This window comes from Haematobia irritans, chromosome 1 (assembly GCF_050003625.1).
Source record: "Haematobia irritans isolate KBUSLIRL chromosome 1, ASM5000362v1, whole genome shotgun sequence".
NCBI classification, from domain to species: Eukaryota; Metazoa; Arthropoda; class Insecta; order Diptera; family Muscidae; genus Haematobia; species Haematobia irritans.
The window spans coordinates 86,080,063-86,107,781 of NC_134397.1; the positions used below are offsets into that span (position 1 = coordinate 86,080,063).

Genomic DNA, 27,719 nt, shown 5'->3' on the forward strand with positions numbered 1-27,719 from the left:
TAAACAACCTACATTTATTTCTATTTTAAGGGCCTGTTCGTAACCGAAACTTTTTACTATGGTGAGATATCATTTTACTACGGTGAAAAACAATTGCTAATTTGGTGTACTCATTTCTTTAACAAATAAAACTACTTTTTGTTTGTTTTGATATAATCAAAACACACAAAAAATTATCACCGAAGTTTTTTTCAATTAAACACTTAATTGAGTTTGGAAATGTATTCAATTTATATATTAATTATTTAATCACATCCGAGTAAAAACCAATTAAAAACTGATTGACATTTGTTACGTTTCCAATTAAAATATTGATTGATTCAATCAATTTGTTAATCAATTCGGAAATAATTTTCAATAACAAACGTGATTGAAATTTTTTCCGTTTCCAATCACCTTTGTGATTGAAATTGAATAATATTGAGTAATGGAAAGAGCGAAAAGAGAACAAGAGAATGGGTATTTATTCAACAACGTATGATGGAGAGATCAGTCTGTGGAAGTAACTCGCGTAAATTAGGGAGCCACCGTGGTGCAATGGTTAGCATGCCCGCCTTGCATACACAAGTCCCACCTCAGTAATGCTGGTGACATTTCTGAGGGTTTTAAAAGCTTCTCTATGTGGTTTCACTGCAATGTGGAACGCCGTTCGAACTCGGCTATAAAAAGGAGGTCCCTTGTCATTGAGCATAACATGGAATCGGGAAGCACTCAGTGATAAAAGAAAAGTTCACCAATGTGGTATCACAATGGACTGAATAGTCTAAGTGAGCCTGATACATCGGGCTGCCACCTAACCTAACTCGCGTAAATTGAAAAACATGATTGGCGACATTCTGTTTGCTGCATTCGAAATGTGTGCATAAATATTTTGAACGCAACAACAAATCATAGCAAAGGGCTGAAATATTGGCAACTCTGGTCGCGATGTCAAGTTGATTTTTTTTGGCTGCTTACTAAATTTTCTTAGAAGTTTGTAAATTGGATATTTTATTTGCCATTCCTGCGTTAATTTTGAAGATGAAAGAAGTCTTTACGTTTTGCATCATAATATATCACTTCAAAAGGTTGATTGTTGTGGATTCACCTAACCTTTAAGAATATTTTGTTCTGCAATCTGCGATAGCAATTTATAACATCTCAACCTGATTAATAACATCTCAACCTGAGTTTAAAAATCTTTCTAAATGTCACCGAATACCTTATGTGCTTTGTCCACTTGTGGTAAGAACATTGCAAAGACGCAATCTTCAATACAATGTTCCCATTGCAAAAAGTGGTTTCATGCCAGCTGCTTAGATGCGCCAGCTGAACACATAACCTTATTTATAAAAATGAAAGGCAAGTACGGTGTTCATTGCTATCGAGTGAACATTCAACTGGATTAGCTGAGCTTGGTGAGATTAGACAGCAGATGCAAGGAGTCAACAAAAAATTGGAAAGATGGACATCTTTGACTCCGAAATGAAATCTCTTAAGGCGGAGCTGGATGTTTGCAATCAAAAAATTATTGAAATTGATCATGGTACCAAGAACAAAATTAAACTTCTGGAAGACAAGAATGAAGTTCTTCAGAGTCGATATAGCAGAGCGGACATAATTGTTAATGGCCTGCCACGGTCCCAAAATAATCTTAAAAAAGCTGTTTTGAAGATTTTCCTCATTCTTGGGGTTACAGTAAATCACACTGACTTAAACGTGTGTTCCTTCATAAATAATAGGAGAAGCGTGCTTGTTAAATTTAACTCTGTCCTAATGAGGAATACGATTATGCAGAAATATTTCAAGAAGAAGAAGAATATTAAAGTCACAGATTTACTTGATAACAATGATATGGGTACTGTATATCTAAATGATCACTTGACAGAGAAAGGAGGAAAGTTAAACAAGCTATGCCGGTTGTTGAGGAAGAGTAAAATGATCTCTAAATTTAGAATGCTTAACTCTGACGTTCCAAGAGTCAAAATACATTTTGAAGACAACACTGAGAAGATCTATGAGTATGAGGATTGTTTTACTCGGTTTGGTCATGTGCTGAGTAAGGATCAACCTTCTGCTGAATTGATTACTGGAGCTTTGGGGAGCCGTGGTGACGTTCACTTAACAAGATCTGTAGTGAATGGTGGTGAATTTTTGGATATTACTACTAGATCTACTGATGGTATGGATAGAAATATTGATACTAGTAATACTGATGAAATTCACTAGACTATGTATGAAATGTATGCTAATGTTTATGCTTATGAGTATGTTTCTTTTTTCCAGATTTTCTTCTTTAACATTTTCTTTTCTTATTCTGTCGTCTGAGAAGCTCTTTCTACTGAAGAGATTCTTAGATAGTATTTTTTTCCTTCTTATCCTAGTTTCTATTTGGATTTAATTCTTTCTCTCTTTTTCTAAGTGGAATTAATGATAATGTAAATAATATAACCAAATAGATAATTGGTTTTCTTGTGGCTAACGGTTGGTTAGCTCAATGAATGCCAAAGGATATATTTGCTTATTGATCTCAATGGAATGTGTTTATTGGCGATTAGATAACATTCAATTGTTGTAGGCTTGAATATTAATATATCCATTGTTTATAAACTTATTCTAAGAAATTTAGTAATCCATATGCTCAATTTGATACTTGTACATTGAATATATTTCTTTTTAAATTATTTAGAATTTTTTCGCCTAGCTCTTCATTATCTTTAAAATGGCCAAAGTGTTTTAAAAGATACTATTCTTATGATGTCCCGTAGGATCAACATGGGCCCTACCATTGGAGATGATATTAGTGTGAGAGACATTTTTACAGGTAATAGTTCGACATTGAATATAGCACATGCAAATTGTCAAAGTATTTGTCCCTCGGTTGGGACGTACAAGATAGATGAGTTAAGGGATATGCTATTGGATTCGAATGTACACGTAACGGGACTTTCGGAAACATGGCTTAAGCCATACATTTCAGATAATAGTGTTTCTGTACCGAATTACACTTTTTGTAGGAATGACAGGCCATCCATGCGAGGAGGAGGTTCACGTGGTATTAAGTTTAGGAAAGTTTTTCAGACGACTGCATATGGTACATGCGAGTCATTGTTTGTGGAGATATTTTGTGGGCGAATTTCAGTACTAGTTGGAGTGGTATATCTTCCACAAGCAGATTGGGAGATGGTACAGCAGCAACTAGGCGATGTTATTGTGAGATATAGGCATGTGGTATTGTTAGGTGATTTTAATGTGAATCTCTTCAATTGTCGTAATTCGGCCTTGGTAAGGGATACATGCCACAGTTTGGGACTTTCTCCGTTGCACAATTCGCTTCCCACGCATTGGGATAGTTTTCATAATTCCACTTCTCTGATTGACTTTTTTCTGGTTAGTGACATTAATCAAGTGAAATTTTCAGGCCAATTGTCGGCACCTTCTTTATCGCATCATGCGTTAATCTATGCATCTTTTTCATTTATCGTTCATAGACAGGATATGTATATTGAATACAGGAATTATGACAGAATTGATATGGATGGAATTGTTTCTTATATTGGAAATTTTGACTTTTCCTATTTTTATTTTACGGACGATGTGAATGAGAAGGTTGAGGTTTTGAACACTTTAGTATCCACGTTGTTTGAATATGTCCCGATAGTAAGGTTCAGAACGGGTCGGAAGAAGGATCCGTGGATGAATAGGACTGAGGTGGTTGAAGCTAGGCGGCTTAGAAACCTGTCGTATAGAGAGTTTCGAATTGATCCATGTCCATTGAATAGGAGTAATTATTGCAGACATAGGAACAAACTGAAATCACTCATAAGGAAATATCGTAGACTTCACTATAATAGATTGTTTGCTGGAGCAGATCAGGGAAAGATATGGAATATATTGAATAGGGAATGTGGAATATATTGATGGGAACTCTGCGAGCCTAGAGGATATAGATGTGTATGCTGTGAATAATTTTTATGTTTTGAATAGTACTTCCAATGGTGATACCATTGAGGAACTTGATGGGGCTGGATTTTCCTTCAGGAATATTGACATGGTTGACTTATGTCAAGCTTTAGATAGGGTTAAGTCGAATGCTATTGACACTGACGGCATTCCCATTAGATTTTTGAAAATAATATTCCCATATATTTCTGTATACATTCTTAATCTTTTCAATATGATCATAACCACGTCTATTTACCCGGTGGGTTGGAAATTTGCTCGTGTTGTGCCGGTTCCGAAAAAGGGTAACTCTTATGAATGTGAAAACCTTCGTCCTATAAGTATACTTCCTGCTCTTTCTAAAGTTATGGAGCATATTCTTAAGTGTCAGGTAGTGGGGTATATCACATCTAGAAATTTATTGAATAGTAATCTGTATGCATATAGGAGGGGTTATAGTACGACGGCTTTGCTTTTGTGTTTGACTGAACATGTGAGATGTAGTCTTAATCGAGGGGAGAACTGTGCTATGGTGTCGCTTGACCTGTCTAAGGATTTTGATCGTCTAAATCATACATTATTAATTAACAAGCTTAGGGCGAACTATGGATTTTCAGGAGTTGCGTGTAGACTGATTCTGTCATACTTGCATGGAAGATCGCAGTTCGTGGAGTTGAATGGGCGGAGTTCGGGTACTGCATTCTTGAGTTGTGGAGTACCCCAAGGTTCTGTACTTGGACCGCTCCTGTTTATCATGTTCCTGAATGATTTTGTTGGATGCTTGGAACCTAATTTTGTTAGAGTATATATGTATGCTGATGACATTCAAATTGTATTTACAGGTGGGATGGAAGGTCTGGATAGTTTGGAGAGGCGCATGAATTCTGCTCTTGATATTGTTTATTCCTGGATGGTTGACAATAGGTTGGTTATTAATGCAGGTAAGACGACGGCGATTATGTTTCAGGCGTGGTATCGCAATGTGACCTATCCGCAGATCAGAATGTGTGGTGAGGTTATTCAGTTTGTTCAGACGGTCAAATGCTTGGGTATTACAATTGATGCGAATTTGGATTTTGGACAACATATATCTTCCCTCTCAGCAAGAGTGACTTTGGGACTAAGGAAATTATACAATTGTGGTATATACTTGACTGAGCGTGTCAAGCGTGTAGTGGCCCATGCTTTGCTGATGTCTCAGATTAACTATTGTATCGAGGTGGTATCTTGTACGTTTCAATATAATAGGTCAAAGATTGCTCTGATTCTGAACAGGGTAGTGCGTTATGTTTTTGGGTTGCGTATTTTTGAACACGTGACAGATAAGGTAATTGATTTTCTTGGTTCTTCATTTGAACGTTACGTTTTGTAGCGGAGATTAATGTTTTTCCATAGGATGAAAAGAAATGGGTTGTTTCATGAACTTCTTCAGGGATTTGTTTTTTCCAGATCGGTGAGAAATCCGCAGATAATTATACCACGAATAAATTGTTCCCTTTTTGAGAGGGGGTTTATTGTTACTACTGCTAGGGTTTGGAACAATCTTCCTGTAGCAGTAAGGGATTTTGAGCTTGTTGAGAATCAATTTAGGAACTTGCTACTGACTAGTTTGAATGAATATTTTTAATGTTGACTGTTATTTACCAATGGTAGGTGTTAGTTTACCTTTATTAATATTAGTTTTCTATGTGACTTTGGCCAAAGTGAGGATGGTGGAGTGGTAGGCATAGTAGGGTAATTTAAGTATTAATGATTAGGATTGATTACAATTACATTACAATTACTATTAATGTATTACTATTTTTAAGAACAATACGATTTATTGGCCACGAAGGCTTACTGTATTGTTAAATAAAATGAAATAAATAAAGTGTGCAACAACAAATGGCCACGTGGTAAAGGTTTAGGTTAGGTTAGGTTAATGTGGCAGCCCGATTAAATTTCAGGCTCACTTAGACTATTCAGTCCATTGTGATACCACATTTAACTAAAAGTACCTATTACATATGGGCACTTCTAGTCTTAACCACTGAACCTTCTCTATTGTTTACTTTTGTGGAACCAACCAGATTGCTCCAAAAACATTAACAAACTGCTTAAGTTAACGTTTTCCAGGTCAGCCAGTAATCTAAAGCTATATGCTCCTAAAATTCGCTTACGCCTTACACAAAAAGCAGGACACTCACACAAGAGGTGTTTAATTGATTCCTTTTCCTCCACATCATGACAGCTCATACAATAGTCACCATACTTCGCACCTATAGTTTTTGCAAATTCGTCTATCGTTGAGAGATTTGCGGCAGTCTATGGCCGTTTTCGAGTTAAGGAACACAGAGTCCAAGGATTTTATTGCAGATTGACTGTCTGAGTATATGTTAATGCCAATATTTGTTGGAACATTACTTCTCAGCCAATTCGCCACCTCTCTTATTGTCAATATTTCAGCCTGATTAGGTAATCTTTTCGCTATTCGAATTTCCAGATCTTTAGAATATACTCCGAACCCCACTTGTCCATTCAATTTGGAGCCATCAGTATAGAAATCTATATATCTTTTATTCCCCGGGGTCTGTGTACACCACGCCTCACTGTTGGGAATTAGAGTTTCAAACTTTTTGTCGAAAAGTGGTTTTGCCAGGGTGTAATCCACTACGTTAGGCACATCTGGCATTACTTTGAGGACCGAACTATGACCGTAACTTTTTTCCGACCACAGCGATAGCTCCGCAACCGCACAGCCGTTGTTGCAGCTGACTGTTTGGCCAAAATGTCTAAAGGCAATAGATGTAGCATGACATTAAAGGAGTCTGTTCCTGTCTTACTAAATTCGCCTGAGATACATAAGCTCGCCATACGCTGAACTTTATCTAAACAAATCGGTTTCTGAAGTGCCGGCCACCAGACTACAACACCATATAGCATTATAGGTCTAACTACTGCCGTGTATAGTCAATGCACAATTTTTGGTCTTAGTCCCCACTTTCTCCCTATTGCCTTTTTGCACGAGTACAAAGCTACCGTGGCTTTTCTCGCCCTCTCTTCAATATTAAGCCTAAAATTCAGCTTCCTGTCCAAAATAACGCCAAGGTATTTTGCACACTCACCAAAGGGAATTTCAGTACCCCCTAAGGAAATGGGCCTAACCGTGGGTGTTTTGCGATCTTTGCAGTACATGACTAGTTCTGTCTTTGCTGGATTTACACCAAGACCATTATCTTTCGCCCATTTCTCAGTCATCCGGAGAGATCTCTGTATAATATCTCTGATTGTGGATGGGAATTTTCCCCTGACTGCTAGCGCCACATCATCTGCGTATGTCACCACTTTTATCCTTTCTTTTTCTAGGGAAACCAGAAGGTTGTTTATAGCAACATTCCAAAGAGAGGTGATAGAACTCCTCCTTGGGGATTTCCTCTGTTCACATACCTTTGTATGTTTGCTTGCCCTAGTGTGGCTGAAATACGTCTCTTTATTAGAAGTTCGTCTAACAGCCTAAGTATACCTGGATCAACATTCAGAGTTGTCAGTCCATTTAATATCGAGCTCGGATAGACATTATTGAACGCCTCTTCGATGTCTAGAAACGCCACGATTGTGTATTCTTTGACAGATAGTGAGCTTTCAATAAAGCTGACTAGTTCATGCAATGCGGTCTCAGTAGACCTGCCCTTCGAGTATGCATGCTGTCGTTTCGAGAGCAAACTTGAATCCACGCTAGTTCTAAGATATATGTCTATCATCCTCTCCAGAGTCTTAAGTAGGAACGAGGATAAGCTGATTGGTCGGAAATCCTTCGCACTCGTGTGAGAGGCTTTTCCTGCTTTAGGTATGAAGACGACTTTTGTTTCCCTCCACTTTTCTGGAATATATGCTTTACACATCGTTTATATATCACCGTCAACCAGGGGATAATTCTTTCAGCCACTGCTTGTAATTCCGCCGAAGTAATTCCATCAGGTCCGGGGGATTTGAATGGTCCAAAGCTATTTAAAGCCCATTTTATTCTAGATTCCGACACAATTTCCTCGATAGGAAATGACCGCTGAGCCTCTGTTACACCACCAGAACATAGTTCAACAGTCTGATTTCCAGGGAAGTGTGTGTCCAAAAGTACCTCCATCGTCTCCACACTGGACGTTGTCCAATTTCCCTCCGATGTTTTAATGAAACCTGGAGCGGTTTTAGTCGATGCTAGTACCTTCCGTAGTCTGGAAGCCTCTGACGTATTCTCAATACTGCTACAGTAATCATCCCAAGAGTTTTGTTGAGACCTTCTCAGTTCTCGTTTATATGCTCTCAGATTCATCTTGTAAGTGATCCAATCCTCCGGAGCTCTTGTGGACTTTGCTTTGTTAAAGAGCTTCCTGCAGGATTTCCTCATATTACTTAACTCCGTAGTCCACCATGGCGGCCGAGTTTTTCCCCTTGGCTTTCCCCTAGTGCAAGCAGTTTTCAGTGAAATGTTGAAGGCCTTAGTAATCCACTCCACTGCATGTTCGATATCTTGCATAGTGCTCATATTGGTCTCTGGCATTTCCGGTATCATCAAACTGAACAATTCACTATACCTATTCCAATCAGCTTTCCTAACATTTGGCGGAAATATGGTCTTTGAAGTACGAACAGCCAATCTGAAACTGATGTAGCGATGATCTGAGAAGCTATGTTCCCTCAAAACTTGCCACTCAGATATCTTATCATTCAGTTCCGGAGAGGTCAACGTTACGTCCAAAACCTCTTGTCTGTTCCTGGTGACGAAGGTTGGTGCATCTCCCTTATTGCAAACTACCAGGTTAGTACGCAAAATAAACTCTATTAGCGACTCTCCCCTTGCATTAGTATCACTACTTCCCCAAATACTATGATGTGCATTTGCATCGCATCCCATAATGAGTTTTGTCTTTGTTTTTAGTGACTCCTCAACTAAGGTCTTAACGGCACAGGGTGACATCTCCCTATCATGTCCCATGTAGACCGAAGATACCCAATAGTTGCATGTGGATATCTCTAGACTGGCTACGACAGTGTCTGCATTGCTCAATGAAGGAAGCAGAAACAAGTTTAGTTCGTTTTTAGCAATTATACATGCTCGATTTATATCGTTACCGGTATTATGCAAAAGTTTGAAACCCGGAGTGCTTAATTCACAGATCTTGTTCTTATATATGTATGGTTCTTGAATAAGAACTATATTTATGTCTCCTTTCATCAGGAGAACTTTTAAGGCAGCACAAGCGGCCTTACAATGGTGAAGATTTATCTGGAGGAACCGTAGAACGATCCAAATTTTCAATTGAGTCATCAAGGGCTTCCTCTTCACAGATCTCGGTGACTCTCGCAACAATCCGCGGTTCAGCTTTGGTAAGGTTTGAGCCTGTAGAAACTTCCCGCATATGATTTTCGCCATAGTCTGTAGGTTTTATGTCTCCTTCGGCTTCGCTAGGAGATTTTTTCACTGCTGACTCTACCGGAGGCTTGTCCTTTTCGGAATCCTTTGGCTGATCGCTTTTGTATACCTTCATATGGATATCATGAAAGCCATAACATACACGTCCTTGGGACTGGGCTAGACGTGGCAGCGACTCTATGTTTAATATAAACACCGCATGTCGTCTTGGTCCATCCACCTCATCCAATCGACCAACCTTCCAATCGGCGGTTGGAATATCTGGGTTACTTTCTTTTAGTCTCTCTAGTATTGACTCAGGATCAGGAGGGTTTGCCGGCATCCATGCATGTGCTCTAGGTTTAGCCGGTATGTCTTTTTTATCGACTAACTCCAAAGCGGCTCCTTCCCAAACTACACCAATTAGCATCAATGCAGCTTTAAAGCAATCCATAGACCTCTGGTCCGCAAAAGCTATTAACTTATATCGTCCTTGATACCATCCAGCATCTTGCCGTCGAGGACTTGGTCCGGGAAACTTTTTTCGCACCTCTGAGTAGACACCAGACATCGCGTTCTCAATTTCCCCCCATTTTTGCCTTTTTCCAGCTTCAAGAATTCCTTGAGCCCATTTTAAGGAATCGCTTTGCTTAGCCGACAACGTGCTTGGGTCGACTGATCCTAATTTCTTTAGGATAAACAAAGCATTTCTTCGTTCCTTGAATCTCTTTCGAGAGGGATTGCCTCCTTTTGATGTCGTCACCTTAGAAAAGGTTCGACTTGCCAAAGTGTCACCGCCAGTCGACCCGTCTAATTGGTCAACTAATTGGGCCTGACTCTTGGTCGCTGCCCAAATTTATAACTTCAGTCGTTACCCGTCCACTGGGCCCTGAAGTTAGCAACCCAGTGGATGACTTTGAATTTCGCTGCATGGTGGTTTATTATTTCCACCACACGTGAAATTCGTAATAAGTACTTATTACGATGAAATACTCCGCTATTAGAAAACACGTCCGTTCAGTTCGACGGTTGAATCGAATTCAAAAATATATGGCAGAATGCATTTGAAATTACCTGTGTTTTGTGTGTGTTTGTGGTATTGTAAAAATGGAAAACAATCTACGTTTATTGAACATAAGCAATTGTGAAATGTGAATACCGTTTTCCATTGAAGCCTGTTTACATTAAACGGACTAAAATAATATATTTTTCATTCATTTCTTTTAGTGAGCAATTTTATTTCGTGAAATTGACCTATCAATCTCATAAACTCATAACTTTATCAAATATGTAAGAATATGCTTGCAATCAAAAGGTGGGTACCGTATTGATCTTTTAAAATTTTAAATTTTGTTCACTCCTAGTTTTCTTAAAACCAAGAGCGGTATGCGCTTATTGGAAGATTCACCTTGAAGTTGCGAAGTAGCGTTGGCATTAAATTGCATTTTTGTTTTACCTGCCTTTTTCAGTTTGATACCAAGTATAGAGCAGTATATATGATATATAAACTAATGAGCTGAATTATGTAATGGTAAAAAGTTCTTTCTTTTGGATTAAAAAAACATGAAAAACATCCGAAAATAATAAATATTTTTGTCTTTGGTTGGTTCAAATTTTAATAGACAATTTCAATGTGTGGAAATTTTGGAAAGGAATTGTTACTAAAATTAAATTACCGAGCTCCTTAATACACATTTTTATGCTTAAAGACTACAACTGCAAAATGAGGTTATAAATCTGCAACCTGGAACTAAGAATTGAACTTGATATTCTATGCAGGTAATGCTTAAAAAAATTAACTTTTAATTGAATAAAATTAAAATAGAATTATTCTGTTTACTTTCAGAAAAACTAATTTAGTTTACAGGCTGCTGATTTATTGGAAATCTAGACGCATTTAAATATTAGAAGGAACATGCTGACATGGTTATTATTATAAGGAAGATAATGATTTATATAGTTTATATTGTTAACCCTTTAGTTGTTGTTGATCATAATTGTATGTCTAAGTTATGTCAGAACAAAACACACAAATAACAAAAACCAAATTCTTTAGTCTATAGCATAATTCAGAAAAATAAAATATTGAAGATGTTTTATAGAAATAAGAACTAAAAAAAAACTAAATAAAAATAAATAAGAAATTTATTAATAATTTAATTGAATCATTCAAATAGTTGATTGATTTTTGTCACGAAATTAATTAAAATTGTAATTGATTCAATTAAAACTGTGATTGAATTAAAAAAAAAAACACTTTTTTAATTGATTCAATCACACAATTAATTGATTCCGTGACAAAATTCAATTAAACGTTTAATTGAAAATCGTGTTGGTTTTCAATCAAAATGAGTGCTTGATACTATCATTTTCGTGATTGAAGACATCTCAATTAAAAAAATGATTGAATCCCCGATTTTCGTGATTGAAATCAAAAATTTTTTTGTGCAGGAAACACATTCCCCAGGAAATGTTCAGAATTGGGGTAAATATGTTTTAGCATTATTAGCGTTTACTAATACGAAGCTTCTTTCATTAAATGCACATATGACATACAAAAAACTTCCAAATTTCACAACAGGCGACTTCGGTGGGAACTAGAGCTGAATTGAGAGAAAAACTTTGTATGAAAAATGATGACGCATTGACGAAACAAAGACTTTTTACGTGTTTTATTAAACCAAATATGTATTACAATAACACTTGATGAGAGTCAACTTTTCTTATGGTATTTCCATCTGCTGAATTCGAAAAAATTTAAAAAATTTTTTTATGGAACAGTTTTTGAGATATCCCGTTAATTTTCGTTTTTCGCTCTTTTTCACTAAACAAATTACATCTCGAGTTAGAAATGTCCGATTATATTGTTGTTGGTACTTAAAGGAAAGGTATTAAGATGACGAATAATCGTTTACAATTGGATCTGCGATAAGTAAGTGGTTCAAAAAAGATGGATGCGAAAAGGCCAAATTTGCACCTTCCCGAACTACAGCAAATAACTCGTCCACATATTTCGTCAAGATTTTTGGTTTTGTTGTCAAGTTTTCCATGCAGTTGTCCAGTAAATATTCCATAACTATATCAGCTACAATAGGTGAAGCGGATGATCCCATGGGTAATCCTCTCTTTTGTTTATATATTTTATCTTCGTACGTAAAGTATCTATTCTCCACAATGCAAAATTTTAAAATTTTCATAAAAATATTTTTTGTAATTCTAGTATGTCCCTCCAATTCTTGCCATCTACTTTCGATGATTTTTAAAGCTAAGTAAACCGGTATGCTTGGGAATAGGGACACAACGTCAAAAGATACCAATTTTTCATCCTCAGTGATAGTAAAGTTCTTGATCTTATTTTTAAATTGAAGATAGTCCTTCACATTGTACTTTGAGTCCTGTGTTAGAATTTTCAAAAGATTTCCAATGTGCTTGCAGAGATTTCTCGAAGGTGAATCTATGCATGAGCAAATTGGCCGTAATGGATAACCATCTTTATGTATTTTTGGCAAGCCGTAAATCCTTGGTGCTGTAGCTAATTCCATTTTTAGTCGTTTTTTCTCTGCAGGAGAAATCATGTTGTTTTTGTCCAGTTCCTCCACTAATTCGTTATTTTTTCTCTGTAACGATGCCGTTGGATCCTTGTTGTCGCTTACAATATTCATCATTCTCTATTGATATTTACTTTTCTCCATAGCAACTGTTGTATTGCCTTTGTCTGCATTTAAAATTAATATATTTTTATTTTTCTTTAGAAATTGTCGAGTTTGCTCCACTGTTCTTGTAACGATCTTCTCCCTACTGTTGTATTTCTAAAGTTGTTGCGAACATGGTTCTCGCAGTTTCCTGTTCTTCCTTTTCTCTTTTGGTGGATTGTATTATATGTTCCCCACCGTGGTTAGGTTAGGTTAGGTTAGGTTAAAGTGGCAGCCCGATTAAATTTCAGGCTCACTTAGACTATTCAGTCCATTGTGATACCACATTTAACTAAAAGTACCTATTACATATGGGCACTTCTAGTCTTAACCACTGAACCTTCTCTATTATTTACTTTTGTGGAACCAACCAGATTGCTCCAAAAACATTAACAAACTGCTTAAGTTAACGTTTTCCAGGTCAGCCAGTAATCTAAAGCTATATGCTCCTAAAATTCGCTTACGCCTTATACAAAAAGCAGGACACTCACACAAGAGGTGTTTAATTGATTCCTTTTCCTCCACGTCATGACAGCTTATACAATAGTCATTATACTTCGCACCTATAGTTTTTGCAAATTCGCCTATCAGGCAGCGACCCGTTATAGCAGATATTAGGAGTGCTATCTGACGCCTTGAGAACACTAGCATATCTAGTGTGCGGTTTAAGTTTAAATGGGGCCATATTTGCTTGGTGTCGTTACAACCCTTGCAATTTTCCCATCGAATATTGGCCATCATAACAGCCTTCTCACGCAGTAAGAGCTTGCAGGTGGCCAGAGGCATACCAACAGATTCTAGTTCCCCTGGAATATGTAAGGTAGTTCCTAGCCTTGCTAACACATCTGCTTCACAGTTCCCCGGTATGTTCCTATGACCAGGCACCCATATTAGGTGAATATTGTACTGCTCAGCCATCTCGTTGAGAGATTTGCGGCAGTCTATGGCCGTTTTTGAGTTAAGGAACACAGAGTCCAAGGATTTTATTGCAGGTTGACTGTCTGAGTATATATTAATGCCAATATTTGTTGGAACATTACTTCTCAGCCAATTCACCACCTCTCTTATTGCCAATATTTCAGCCTGAAAAACACTACAGTGATTAGGTAATCTTTTCGCTATTCGAATTTCCAGATCTTTAGAATATACTCCGAACCCCACTTGTCCATTCAATTTGGAGCCATCAGTATAGAAATCTATATATCTTTTATTCCCCGGGGTCTGTGTACACCACGCCTCACTGTTGGGAATTAGAGTTTCAAACTTTTTGTCGAAAAGTGGTTTTGCCAGGGTGTAATCCACTACGTTAGGCACATCTGGCATTACTTTGAGGACCGAACTATGACCGTACATTTTTTCCGACCACAGCGATAGCTCGCGCAACCGCACAGCCGTTGTTGCAGCTGACTGTTTGGCCAAAATGTCTAAAGGCAATAGATGTAGCATGACATTAAGGGAGTCTGTTCCTGTCTTACTAAATGCGCCTGAGATACATAAGCTCGCCATACGCTGAACTTTATCTAAACAAGTCGGTTTCTGAAGTGCCGGCCACCAGACTACAACACCATATAGCATTATAGGTCTAACCACTGCCGTGTATAGCCAATGCACAATTTTTGGTCTTAGTCCCCACTTTTTCCCTATTGCCTTTTTGCACGAGTACAAAGCTACCGTGGCTTTTCTCGCCCTCTCTTCAATATTAAGCCTAAAATTCAGATTCCTGTCAAAAATAACGCCAAGGTATTTTGCACACTCACCAAAGGGAATTTCAGTACCCCCTAAGGAAATGGGCCTAACTGTGGGAGTTTTGCGATCTTTGCAGTACATGACTATTTCTGTCTTTGCTGGATTTACACCAAGACCATTATCTTTCGCCCATTTCTCAGTCATCCGGAGAGCTCTCTGTATAATATCTCTGATTGTGGATGGGAATTTTCCCCTGACTGCTAGCGCCACATCATCTGCGTATGCCACCACTTTGATCCTTTCTTTTTCTAGAGAAACCAGAAGGTTGTTTATAGCAACATTCCAAAGAAGAGGTGATAGAACTCCTCCTTGGGGAGTGCCTCTGTTCACATACCTTTGTATGTTTGCTTGCCCTAGAGTGGCTGAAATACGTCTCTTCATTAGAAGTTCGTCTAACAGCCTAAGAATACCTGGATCAACATTCAGAGTTGTCAGTCCATTTAATATCGAGCTCGGATGGATATTATTGAACGCCCCTTCGATGTCTAGAAACGCCACGATTGTGTATTCTTTGACAGATAGTGAGCTTTCAATAAAGCTGACCAGTTCATGCAATGCGGTCTCAGTAGACCTGCCCTTCGAGTATGCATGCTGTCGTTTCGAGAGCAAACCTGAATCCACGGTAGTTCTAAGATACATGTCTATCATCCTCTCCAGGGTCTTAAGTAGGAATGAGGATAAGCTGATTGGTCGGAAATCCTTCGCACTCGAGTGAGAGGCTTTTCCTGCTTTAGGTATGAAGACGACTTTTGTTTCCCTCCACTTTTCTGGAATATATGCTAAGTTTACACATTGTTTATATATCACCGTTAACCAGGGGATAATTCTTCCAGCCACTGCCTGTAACTCCGCCGGAGTAATTCCATCAGTACCGGGGGATTTGAATGGTCCAAAGCTATTTAAAGCCCATTTTATTCTAGATTCCGACACAATTTCCTCGATAGGAAATGATCGCTGAGCCTCTGTTACACCGCCGGAACATGGTTCAACCGTCTGATTTCCAGGGAAGTGTGTGTCCAAAAGTACCTCCTCACTGGACGTTGTCCAATTTCCCTCCGATGTTTTAATGAAACCTGGAGCGGTGTTAGTGGATGCTAGTACCTTCCGTAGTCTGGAAGCCTCTGACGTATTCTCAATACTGCTACAGTAATCATCCCAAGAGTTTTGTTGAGACCTTCTCAGTTCTCGTTTATATTCTCTCAGATTCATCTTGTAAGTGTCCCAATCCTCCGGAGCTCTTGTGGACTTTGCTTTGTTAAAGAGCTTCCTGCAGGATTTCCTCATATTACTTAACTCCGTAGTCCACCATGGCGGCCGATTTTTTCCCCTTGGCTTTCCTCTAGGGCATGCAGCTTTCAGTGAAATGTTGAAGGCCTTAGTAATCCGCTCCACTGCGTGTTCGATATCTTGCACAGTGCCCATATTTGTCTCTGGCACTTCCGGTATCATCAAATTGAACGATTCCCTATACCTATTCCAATCAGCTTTCCTAACATTTGGCGGAAATATGGTCTTTGAAGTACGAACAGCCAATCTGAAACTGATGTAGCGATGATCTGAGAAGCTATGTTCCCTCAAAACTTGCCACTCAGATATCTTATCATTCAGTTCCGGAGAGGTCAACGTTACGTCCAAAACCTCTTGTCTGTTCCTGGTGACGAAGGTTGGTGCATCTCCCTTATTGCAAACTACCAGGTTAGTACGCAAAATAAACTCTATTAGCGACTCTCCCCTTGCATTAGTATCACTACTTCCCCAAATACTATGATGTGCATTTGCATCGCATCCCATAATGAGTTTTGTCTTTGTTTTTAGTGACTCCTCAACTAAGGTCTTAACGGCACAGGGTGGCATATCCCTATCATGTCCCATGTAGACCGAAGATACCCAATATTTGCATGTGGATATCTCTAGACTGGCTACGACAGTGTCTGCATTGCTCAATGAAGGAAGCAGAAACAAGTTTAGTTCGTTTTTAGCAATTATACATGCTCGATTTATATCGTTACCGGTATTATGCAAAAGTTTGAAACCCGGAGTGCTTAATTCACAGATCTTGTTCTTATATATGTAATGTTCTTGAATAAGAATTATATCTATGTCTCCTTTCATCAGGAGAACTTTTAAGGCAGCACAAGCGGCCTTACAATGGTGAAGATTTATCTGGAGGAACCGTAGAACCATCCAAATTTTCAACCACCGTCACATCAGCCGCTTCAATTGAGTCATCAAGGGCTTCCTCTTCACAGATCTCGGTGACTCTCGCAACAATCCGCGGTTCAGCTTTGGTGAGGCTTGAGCCTGTAGAAACTTCCCGCATATGATTTTCGCCATAGTCTGTAGGTTTTATGTCTCCTTCGGCTTCGCTAGGAGATTTTTTCACTGCTGACTCTACCGGAGGCTTGTCCGTTTCGGTATCCTTTGGCTGATCGCTTTTGTATACCTTCATATGGATATCATGAAAGCCATAGCTTACGCGTCCCTGGGTCTGGGCTAGATGTGCCAGCGACTCTATGTTTAATATAAACACCGCATGTCGTCTTGGTCCATCCACCTCATCCAAACGACCAACCTTCCAATCGGCGGTTGGAAGATCTGGGTTACATTCTTTTAGTCTCTCTAGTATTGACTCAGGATCAGGAGGGTTTGCCGGTATCCATGCATGTGCTCTAGGTTTAGCCGGTATGTCTTTTTTATCGACTAACTCCAAAGCGGCTCCTTCCCAAACTTCACCAATTAGCATCAATGCAGCTTTAAAGCAATCCATAGACCTCTGGTCTGCAAAAGCTATTAACTTATATCGTCCTTGATACCATCCAGCATCTTACCGTCGAGGACTTGGTCCGGGAAACTTTTTTCGCACCTCTGAGTAGACACCAGACATCGCGTTCTCAATTTCCCCCCATTTTTGCCTTGGAATCATACCGTCCAATGCTCCTTTATTAATAATAGCCATCACAAGGCTGTCTTTTGCAACTGAGGCAAACGATCTTTGATCCCGTTTAGAGGATGGTAGCTCATCCGGTGATAGTTCCCTTTTTCCAGCTTCAAGAATTCCTTGAGCCCATTTTAAGGAATCGCTTTGCTTAGCCGACAACGTGCTTGGGTCGACTGATCCTAATTTCTTTAGGATAAACAAAGCATTTCTTCGTTCCTTGAATCTCTTTCTAGAGGGATTGCCTCCTTTTGATGTCGTCACTTTAGAAAAGGTTCGACTTGCCAAAGTGTCACCGCCAGGTCGATTAATTGGGCCTGACTCTTGGTCGCTGCCCAAATTTATAACTTCAGTCGTTACCCGTCCACTGGGCCCTGAAGTTAGCAACCCAGTGGATGACTTTGAATTTCGCTGCATGGTGGTTTATTATTTCCACCCCACGTGAAATTCGTAATAAGTACTTATTACGATGAAATACTCCGCTATTAGAAAACACGTCCGTTCAGTTCGACGGTTGAATAAAAACCTTCCCCACCGTGGAAAAGTGGAAATTCGGCTTTTGATGTTAGGAGACCATATCTTTGTCCTAACGACAGTAACCATTTGTTTGTTGCGGTTGACTTTTCTTTAATTCCCCTTGTAATTTTATTTTCTCTTGTCCAAAAAATACTTATTTTCTTCTTCATTAAGTTTACTGTCTAACCCCCATTTTCATGAAACTCCGTTAGTGCTCCGTTAGTTAACGAACTTTTAAACCGTACCATGGATATATCTGTCATCTTGCGTATATATTCCACATGCCAGATAGAAATTTAACTGCTGAAAATTTTTCAGTTAAAGTTAACCGGAGAAAAGATATTTGCAATTTAATTTCTATTAACTGGCAGTTAAAGCCTAACGGAGCTACAAGAAAATGGCCGTAAGTATGATTTTATTCCGTCCTTTTATCGTTCAAAATCTCTTTTTATATTGTGTTGATGTTTTAAAATAATATTTAGAATTTTTCTTTCAAAATTCTCAATATGATTGTCTAGCGTTTTCTGTACTTCATATTCCTTCGGTCTGTTTCCTAATATATTATAAACATTTTTCATTGCTTGTTTTATGAATCCTGGTATAATTCCCTCGTTGTCACATTTTATTAGGAAAGTCATTGTCGATTTTGTCCTTATAGCTTTACATTTACATTTTTTATGTTTATTTATACCGTGGCTCTCCGTTTTAATTATTCGTTTTTTTATTTGATTTTTGGTCGACCTTTTGTTAGAATTATAAATTAATGTTTCTTCAAGCTCGAGGTCTTTTTTAAATATTTTATTTATTGTTCCCAATATTTCGCGATTACGATATTGAATCGCTTCCTCAGGGGTCTACAATAGATTTATACACTGTTAGAAAAATATGTTTTTCATATGTTCCGATATAAACAAAATGTGTTTCGGGCACAATTTTTAAACACAATATATTTAAGTGCAAACATGTAATGTTCTTAACTAACACTAAATGTTTGGGACACATATGTTAATATGTTAGAATATATTATGTTTGGGGCATGAATGTTTCATAAAAATAATATGTGTGAATGTAAACATATATAAATTTACAAATTTCGAGTAAACATATATATGTTGTGATATTTTATTCAGAGAGCGACAGAGAGAGAGAGAGAGAGAGGGAGTATAGAGAAAGAAATAGAGATGGAAACCGGGAGGGTTGACGAAAGATATCAACATAACACAGCGAGAGAATCAAAAGAGAGCAATTTCTGTGAAACTGCTTGTATGTTGTTTCGGAAAACGGTTTTATAATAAGGCCAAAAATTTGATATGCTTAAGTCTAAATATTATTTAATTTGAATACTCGTGTAAAGAGAATAGACATTCGGAAGCGGGCATTAAGTTCGAGTTTTGCTAAAAAATTGAAAAAGGTTATTTTCTTTAAAATGAATTATTAAAGAAAAGTAAAAGGCAAAACAGGGTCATTTTAGAACGATAATGCCAACTTAATACCTGCCTTAAGGGTAAAAATGAAATTAAGTACCAAACACGATAAGTTTTAAATGCATTTAAAATAGTGTTAAATGCTAGTAAAAAACTGTTCACGGCTAACTAAATTTATGTGTATATTATAAAATTATTTATGTATGTTTATACTCGACTCCACGTTCTTCTTTTGTTAGAGTTTTTGAATTCCTTCCAACATTTCAAGCTTTTATACCAAAAACAGTTTTATGCTACAAAATTGTTATTTTTGCAATAATTATATTGGATAATATAATTATATTTGTATAATTATATTATCCTATAATACCATTTGAGATTATTAACTAAAAGTAATTAAGATTTACACTTATTTAAATTATTAAAGACCTGTGATATTTATGAAATGTAATTTCTATAAATCTATTGTAGACCCCTGAGGAAGCGATTCAATATCGTAATCGCGAAATATTGGGAATAATAAATAAAATATTTTAAAAAGACCTCGAGCTTGAAGAACCATTAATTTATAATAAAAAAAAATTTTATCCAAAAGCTCAGTCCATTTCGTTTATATCAAGCACTGTTCTTTTCTGACTGTAAATCTTTAATAACACACATTTCGAAGTTTCATTGGAAAAATTTCATTTAATAATATAAAAATATAAATACAAAAATTAAACAAAAATTGGTGTTCGGTCGGAGTAGGGATTGAACCCAGGACCTTTTGCATGCAAGGCGGACATGCTAACCACTGCTCCACGTGGCCAACAAATATATGTTTCTGTTGAATAATGTTTTGTTTGCATCGGCTCGTGGGCGCTGCAAACTATTCTATATAAATGTAACTTATAACGATAATTGTCTATTGGTAACTATAACAGCTACGTAGCCCAGTGGTAGTGTGTTGGCTTACAAATTGCATGGTTCCCGGTTCGATTCTCAGTCCAGGAGAAAGGTAAAATTATAAAATTGAATAATTTCAACATTATTTGTATTACAGAAAAAAGTGCCAAGAACTAAAAAAAATCGTGGAAGTGAAAATTATGTGAGGGAATGAGCACAATCTTCTTTGGGGAAAATTCTTCCAAGCATATAATATTTTTGGGCTCAAAATGCTTCACAACATATATGTTCACATAAAACAAACATATTAATGTTTCGGCAGTATCCACTAATATATGTGCTTCCTGCAAAATATGTTTGGAACATATGTTAGAGAAGCGATTTTTTCTGAGGGTGTAGAAATTACATTTCATAAATATCACAGTTAATAATAATATTAATTACTTTTAGTTAATAATTTAAAATGGTATTATACAATAATATAATTGTACAAAAATCGGACAGACATATCTTAATCTTATTTTACAAGTACCAGGCGAACAGAAAAATTAAAACAGCAATACAACCAATGACTTACATGTATAGTATAGACAACACAAAAATACTTAAAGCTACTGTAGATTCACTACGCTCGTCAGCTGTTTGTATTGCACTGAGTTGTTTTTACTATTACACGATGATCACTACCATGTATTTGTTGTTTCCTTTTTATTTTTATTTATTTTTTTATTTTATTTTTATTAATTTCATACCAATACAACAAGAATAAATTCTTAAAGCTAGTATTGGCTTATTCTGTGATAAAATTTGATAGGTTACAATATATTATAATTATTATTTATAGTAACAGTTTTAGTTTAGGAGTTGAAAAGAGGAAAACATGTAAAAACAAAAAAGCAAACAAAATTTAATAAAACATAAAATGTAATACATTTAAAATAGATTAATAATGAAATAAAAATTGTATAATTGTATAATATATTTTTAGTTCTTTAAATAATTATATAATTTAGTTTTAAAATGGTTTGCGTTATCTGTTTTTTGTATTTGTGTAGGCAATAGATTCCAAGCATGGATACTTGATATGAAAAAAAAAAAATTCGAAGCAAATGCCTGTAACAGTGAGCGATGTTTTCTGTATATCAACTTTGAAATTCATTCGTTTGTTTGCAGGTACATTGTTTATATGAAGGGTTTCTAATGTAAACCTTTTGTTGTAATTATTCTCTCTTTCTAATATTCTTACGTTGTCAAAGTTTGGGTTATGATTGTTTCTCGCACAGTGGTCCGCTAGTGCAGTTTTTGTGGTATTCGAGTTGGTGCGTAATTTAATATCCGATTTATGTCCTGAAATTCTTACGTTGTCAAAGTTTGGGTTATGATTGTTTCTCGCACAGTGGTCCGCTAGTGCAGTTTTTGTGGTATTCGAGTTGGTGCGTAATTTAATATCCGATTTATGTCCTGAAATTCTTGTTTTTAATTTGTTTTTGGATGTTCCTACATAGACTTTTTCACATTTTTCCTAATTATTTCCACCGCACGGTATTTCATAAATCGTATTGTGTTTTTCCATAGCGAATTCAGCAAATCAAAATAGATAAGAAAAGTCGACTCTCATCAAGTGTACATTTTCAGTGTAAACTAGTGTTATTAATGCTGGGATGTTATTAAAACCGAAACCGATTGTATTCTCTTAAGAAGTAAAATCGCTAAATAATATTAGCCGTGGTATACTTTATTTTTTTAATAAAAGCACAGATGGGTGAACTCGCACAAAATGGATATTAATTGAAAAATGAAATTTTGTTTTTTGAAAAATACTTAGTGTCCGATTAAAGTATATAAAATTTTACATCACTACTGAAAATGCCAATGTCATACTTGTCAAGCTGCATTGTGTTAAAGTTACGTAATTTTTGAGCAATTCGCGCACAATAGCGTTTTTTTTTTTAATTCGGTATATTTCGGAGCTTAATATATAGTTTTTCCAAGCCAAAAGTAATACTTTCACTATGGAATCTTCAACCTCAGGTATTTTAGCGTTGTTCTAAAAAATTGTGTAAACAACAAATGAGTATAAATATTTTGAAAAAAATTGTTGGCTATTTTCAAAATATTCGTGGATATTTTCATTTTTTAAATATGAATGTTGTCAGTTGGCGTTAGAATATTTTTTTTAATAAACTACAATTCTTAGGCTTTCATATTAACCCCCATTTTCAGGAAGCTCCGTTAGCTAACGAACTTTTAAACCGTACTATGGACATGTCTGTCATCTTGTCTATATATTCCATATGCCAGTTAGGAACTTAACTGCTAAAAAAATTTCAGTTAAAGTTAACCGGAGAGAAGATATTTCGACTTTACTTTCTGTTAACTGGGGGTTAAAGTCTAACGGAGATACATGAAAATGGCCGTAAGTAATAAAATGTTGAGCATTTTTTTTATTCAATTAACTATGAAAATAGTCACTCGAGCAAAGAACATCAGTTCTTACCTTTTGTTTGCTTTTTCTTCGTTTTCTTTGTTATAATAGTTGTTTTTGTACATCGTTAGCAACTGTGTGTTACAATGATACGAGTATTCGTTATTGTGCTTGACTTTTTGTTAAGAACACCCAGAAAAAAGTGCATTGGAAACTAAAGGAAAAAATGTTCATAAATTTAGTTAGCTATTTTATTTCCATTATGTTAAATTTTTGTGTGAAATAATCAAATTTACTTGTTTCAGTAAAAAAATCTTAAACTGAAAGCAGTTAGGAATACCCGTGTAAAAATTGAGGGTTCTAATCAGATATGATTAGATCTCAAAATTGGCCCCTTTAGATATAAGCAGATATACCAACATATGATGAGATAGAATTAGATATAATTGTATCAAATTAGATCTCTCAATTTTTTCTCGGGTGGTTCATTAACTAGAATAAGGCATGGAATTTTACTAATACTGTTTTCTTCGCTGGGTATAAGAATTTACTACTGAACAAGTAAAAAAAATAAACAAAAACCGAACTAAAACTTAGTTTCCTCAAATTTAGTAAACAAAAATATATAAAATGATAATTCTAACTTCCTTTATTATAGAAAGCTTATCATACATACGAATAACATTTGGCATAGAAAAAATATTTTAGTTCATTCGTACTAAGAAGTATTCAATTCTTTCAAAACTTAAGGAAACACACTTGTTAGAATATAGGAAATTTTCCTATATTTATTTTATCTACCTGTAATCGATACCTGTCATCGATGTAATCGACATTTTTGCGCGTGGGTTGTTTTTTAGTTGGAATCGTGTTGTTATGGTATTGTTTAACATAATTTAGTAAAATACTATAATAAATAACAAATATAATAAAAAAATATTTGTTATTTTAAATTAGTGAGAAAATGTTTCGTTTTTTGAAAATTATTAAACATAAGCAATAAGTCTAACAATGTTCGTGATGGTGTATAAAGAAAGAAAACACCAGCAGAATAACAAACTCTTAGGTTAGGTTAAGTGGCAGCTCGATGTAGCAGCCTCACTTAGACTATTCAGTCCATTGTGATACCAAATTGGTGAACTTATCTCTTATCACTGAGTGCTGCCCGATTCCATGTTAAGCTCAATGACATGGAACAACCTCTTCATTCGTCTTCATTTTGGAATCTTCAATTATTAGGTAATATTCAGTGACGCTAACCCTTTGTGAAAAAATTGGTTTATTATTTTTTATATTTGTACACACAAAATTTTTTTTTTCAATCACGAAATTCGCCGATTCAATCATTTTTGAGTTGAAATGTCTTCAATCGCCAAAATGATAGTATCAATCGCCCATTTTGATTGAAAGCAAGACGATTTGCAATTAAAATTTTAATTGACTTTTGTCACGGAATCAATTAATTGTGTGATTGAATCAATTAAAACAGTGATTGGGTTTTGACATAAAATTCAATCAATGTTTTAATTGAATCAATTAAAATTCGTATTAATTTCGCGACAAAAATCAATCAACTATTTGATTGATTTAATTAAATAATTAATTGAAATTGGTAATAAATTTCAACCAAAGAATTTTTATTATTGATCCCTCAAAATCTTATTTAGTTTTATTTGAAATAAGAGAAAATATGCGTTTCTTATTAAACATATTCAATATTTTATTTTTGTGAATTAGACTAAAGAATTTGATTCTTGTCATTTGTGTGTGTTTTTTTTCTAACATAACTTACACATTCAATTACTATAAATAACAAAGGGTGGAAAAATAAGCTGTATAAATCAATATCTTTCTTATCATAATAACCATGTCAGCATGCTCCTTCTAATATATAGATGCGCCTAGATTTCCAATAAGTCAGCAACCTGTAAGCTAAATTAATTTTTCTGAAAGTAAATAGAATAATTAGAACTTATTTTTGTTTAATTAAAAGTTAATTTTGTTAAAGATTGCCTGAATTCTTAGTTTCTTAGTTATAATCTTCATTTGCCTTTATAGTCTTTTGGCATAAAAGGGGCTCGGTTTAATTTAATTTTGTAGCAATTCCTTTCCAAAGTTTCCACTCTTTGAAATCGTCTATTAAAATCTGAACCAATCAGAGACAAAAATAATAGCAAAGCAATGTACTATTTGGCATTATACCATATTAATGACAATTTGTTAATTCTGGAAATAAAAAAATATAAATGGAAAATACATATTTTTATTATTTTCGGAAATTTTACTATTTTTAAATCCAAAAGAAAGAAATGTTTTACCATTGCATAGAGATTTTATTGCTGCTCATTAGGTTATGTATCAGATATGCTGCTCTCTACTTGGATTCAAACTGAAAAAAAGACATGTAAAACAAAAATGCAATTTAATGCCAACGCTACTTCGCAACTTGTGAAGGTGAATCTTCCAACGAACCCATACTGCTCTTGGTTTTAAGAAAACTAGGAGTAAAAAAATTACAATTTCAAAAGATTAATACGATTACCCACCTTTTGATTGCAAAAATATTCTTATACTAGATGATTTTTTATTAAAATGGTACACACAAAAAAAAAGTTTTTTTCTGATTCAATCACGAAATTAATTGATCCAATTAATTTTTAATTGAAATGTCTTCAATCACAGAAATGATATTATCAATTAAAAAATTAATTGAAGGTCAATTGAAAAGTTAATTGATCCAAATAAAAAAATTATTTGATACTATTATTTTTGTAATTGATTTTTGTTTCAATTAAAAAATTTGTTGAATCAATTAAATTTTTAATTGAATATTTTTTAAAACTCAATTAAAATTTTAATTGGAAAAATTTAAGTGAATTTTTTTGTGTGTAGATTGGCCAATTTGACGAAATAAAATTGATCACCAAAGGAAATGAATAAAAAATATATTATTTTAGTCCGTTTACTATAAACAGGCTTCAATGGGAAACTGTATTAACATTTCATAATTGCTTACCTTCAATAAATGTAGATTGTTTTTCCATGTTTATAATACCGCAAAACATAACGCAGGTAGTTCCAAATGCATTTCTTTACCACATGGCCATTTGTTGTTGCACACTTTATTTTTTTACCCTTTTGTTTGACTTGTTAATGTATTCAAAGTATTTATGCACACATTTCGATCGCAGCAGACAGAATGTCGCCAATCATGTTTTTCAATTTACGCGAAAAAATCCAACCTTCGTTACGAGTTACTTCCACAGACTGATCTCTCCATCACGTGTTGTTGAAAAAATACACATTCTCTTGTTCTCTTTTTGCTCTTTCTCTCCATCGCTCAAAACTATTCAATTTCAATCCCAAAGGTGATTAAATCAATCACATGTTTAATTGGGAACGGAAAAAATTTCAATCACGTTTGTGATTAAAAATTATTTCCGAATTGATTAACAAATTGATTGAATCAATTAATATTTTAATTGGAAACGTAATAAATATCAATAAATTTTTCAATTGAATTTTATTCGGATTTGATTAAATAATTAATTGCATCAATTAACATATTAATTGGATCCGTTTCCATTTAATTAATTGTTTAATTGAAAAAAAAATCGGTGATAATTTTTTGTGTGTAGGTATTCAAATTGTAAAATTAGAACAAAATCGTTAAGCAGCAACTTATTTAAACTGGACGGTACAAGAAGAAGAAAATAATACGTTTTACAGTTGATGACATTACAATGAAATTGGAAATAGTGTAATAATAAACTAATATTTCAAGACCAGTCGATGCTGTTGATTCTTAATAAATACACAGAAAAAAATTCCGTACACACAAAAAAAAAATTTTTGATTTCAATCACGAAAATCGCGGATTCAATCATTTTTTTAATTGAAATGTCTTCAATCACGAAAATGATAGTATCAATCACCCATTTTGATTGAAAACCAACACGATTTTCAATTAAAAATTTAATTGACTTTTGTCACGGAATCAATTAATTGTGTGATTGAATCAATTAAAAACGTGATTGATTTTTAACATAAAATTCAATCACAGTTTTAATTGAATCAATTAAAATTTTAATTATTTCGCGACAAAAATCAATCAACTATTTGATTGATTCAATTAAATAATTAATTGAAATTGGCTATAAATTTCGATCAAAAAATTTATATATTGCGACCCCAAAATCGTATTTAGTTTTATTTGAAATTAAAGAAAATATGTGTTTCTTATAAAACATATTTAATATTTTATTATTTTTTGAATTATGCAATAGACAAATAAATTTGGTTGTTGTCATTTGTGTTTTGTTCTAACATAACTTACAAATACAATTACTATCAATAACAACTGTAGGGTGAAAAAATAAATTATATAAATCATTATCTTCCTTATAATAATAACCATATTAGCATGTTCCTTCTAATATGTAGATGCGCCTAGATTTCCAATAAATCAGCAGCCTGTAAGCTAAATTAGTTTTTCTGAAAGTAAACAGAATAATTCGATTTTAATTTTGTTCAATTAAAAGTTAATTTTTTAAACATTACCTGCATAGAATATCAAGTTCAATTCTTAGTTCCAGGTTGTAGATTAATCTTATTTTGCAGTTGTAGTCTTTTAGCATAAAAAGGTGTATTAAGGAGCTCGGTAATTTAATTTTACTAACAATTCCTTTCCAAAATTTCCACACATTGAAATCGTCTATTCAAATTTGAACCAATCAAAGACAAAAATAATGGGAAAGCAATGTAATATTTGGTATTATATTGATGATAC

At 35.1% G+C, this 27,719-nt stretch overlaps 2 protein-coding genes across 3 annotated transcripts in view; one reads left to right on the forward strand and one right to left on the reverse strand.

Moving 5' to 3' along the window:
* LOC142221348 (aminopeptidase N) overlaps window positions 1-27,719 on the forward strand; it is a 221,187-nt gene that overhangs the window by 16,996 nt on the left and 176,472 nt on the right. The window lies entirely within an intron of this gene.
* Window positions 12,199-12,972, reverse strand: LOC142227186 (uncharacterized). Its single transcript, XM_075297592.1, has one exon. It carries the CDS (start codon window positions 12,970-12,972, stop codon window positions 12,199-12,201), a length of 774 nt encoding a protein of 257 aa, XP_075153707.1.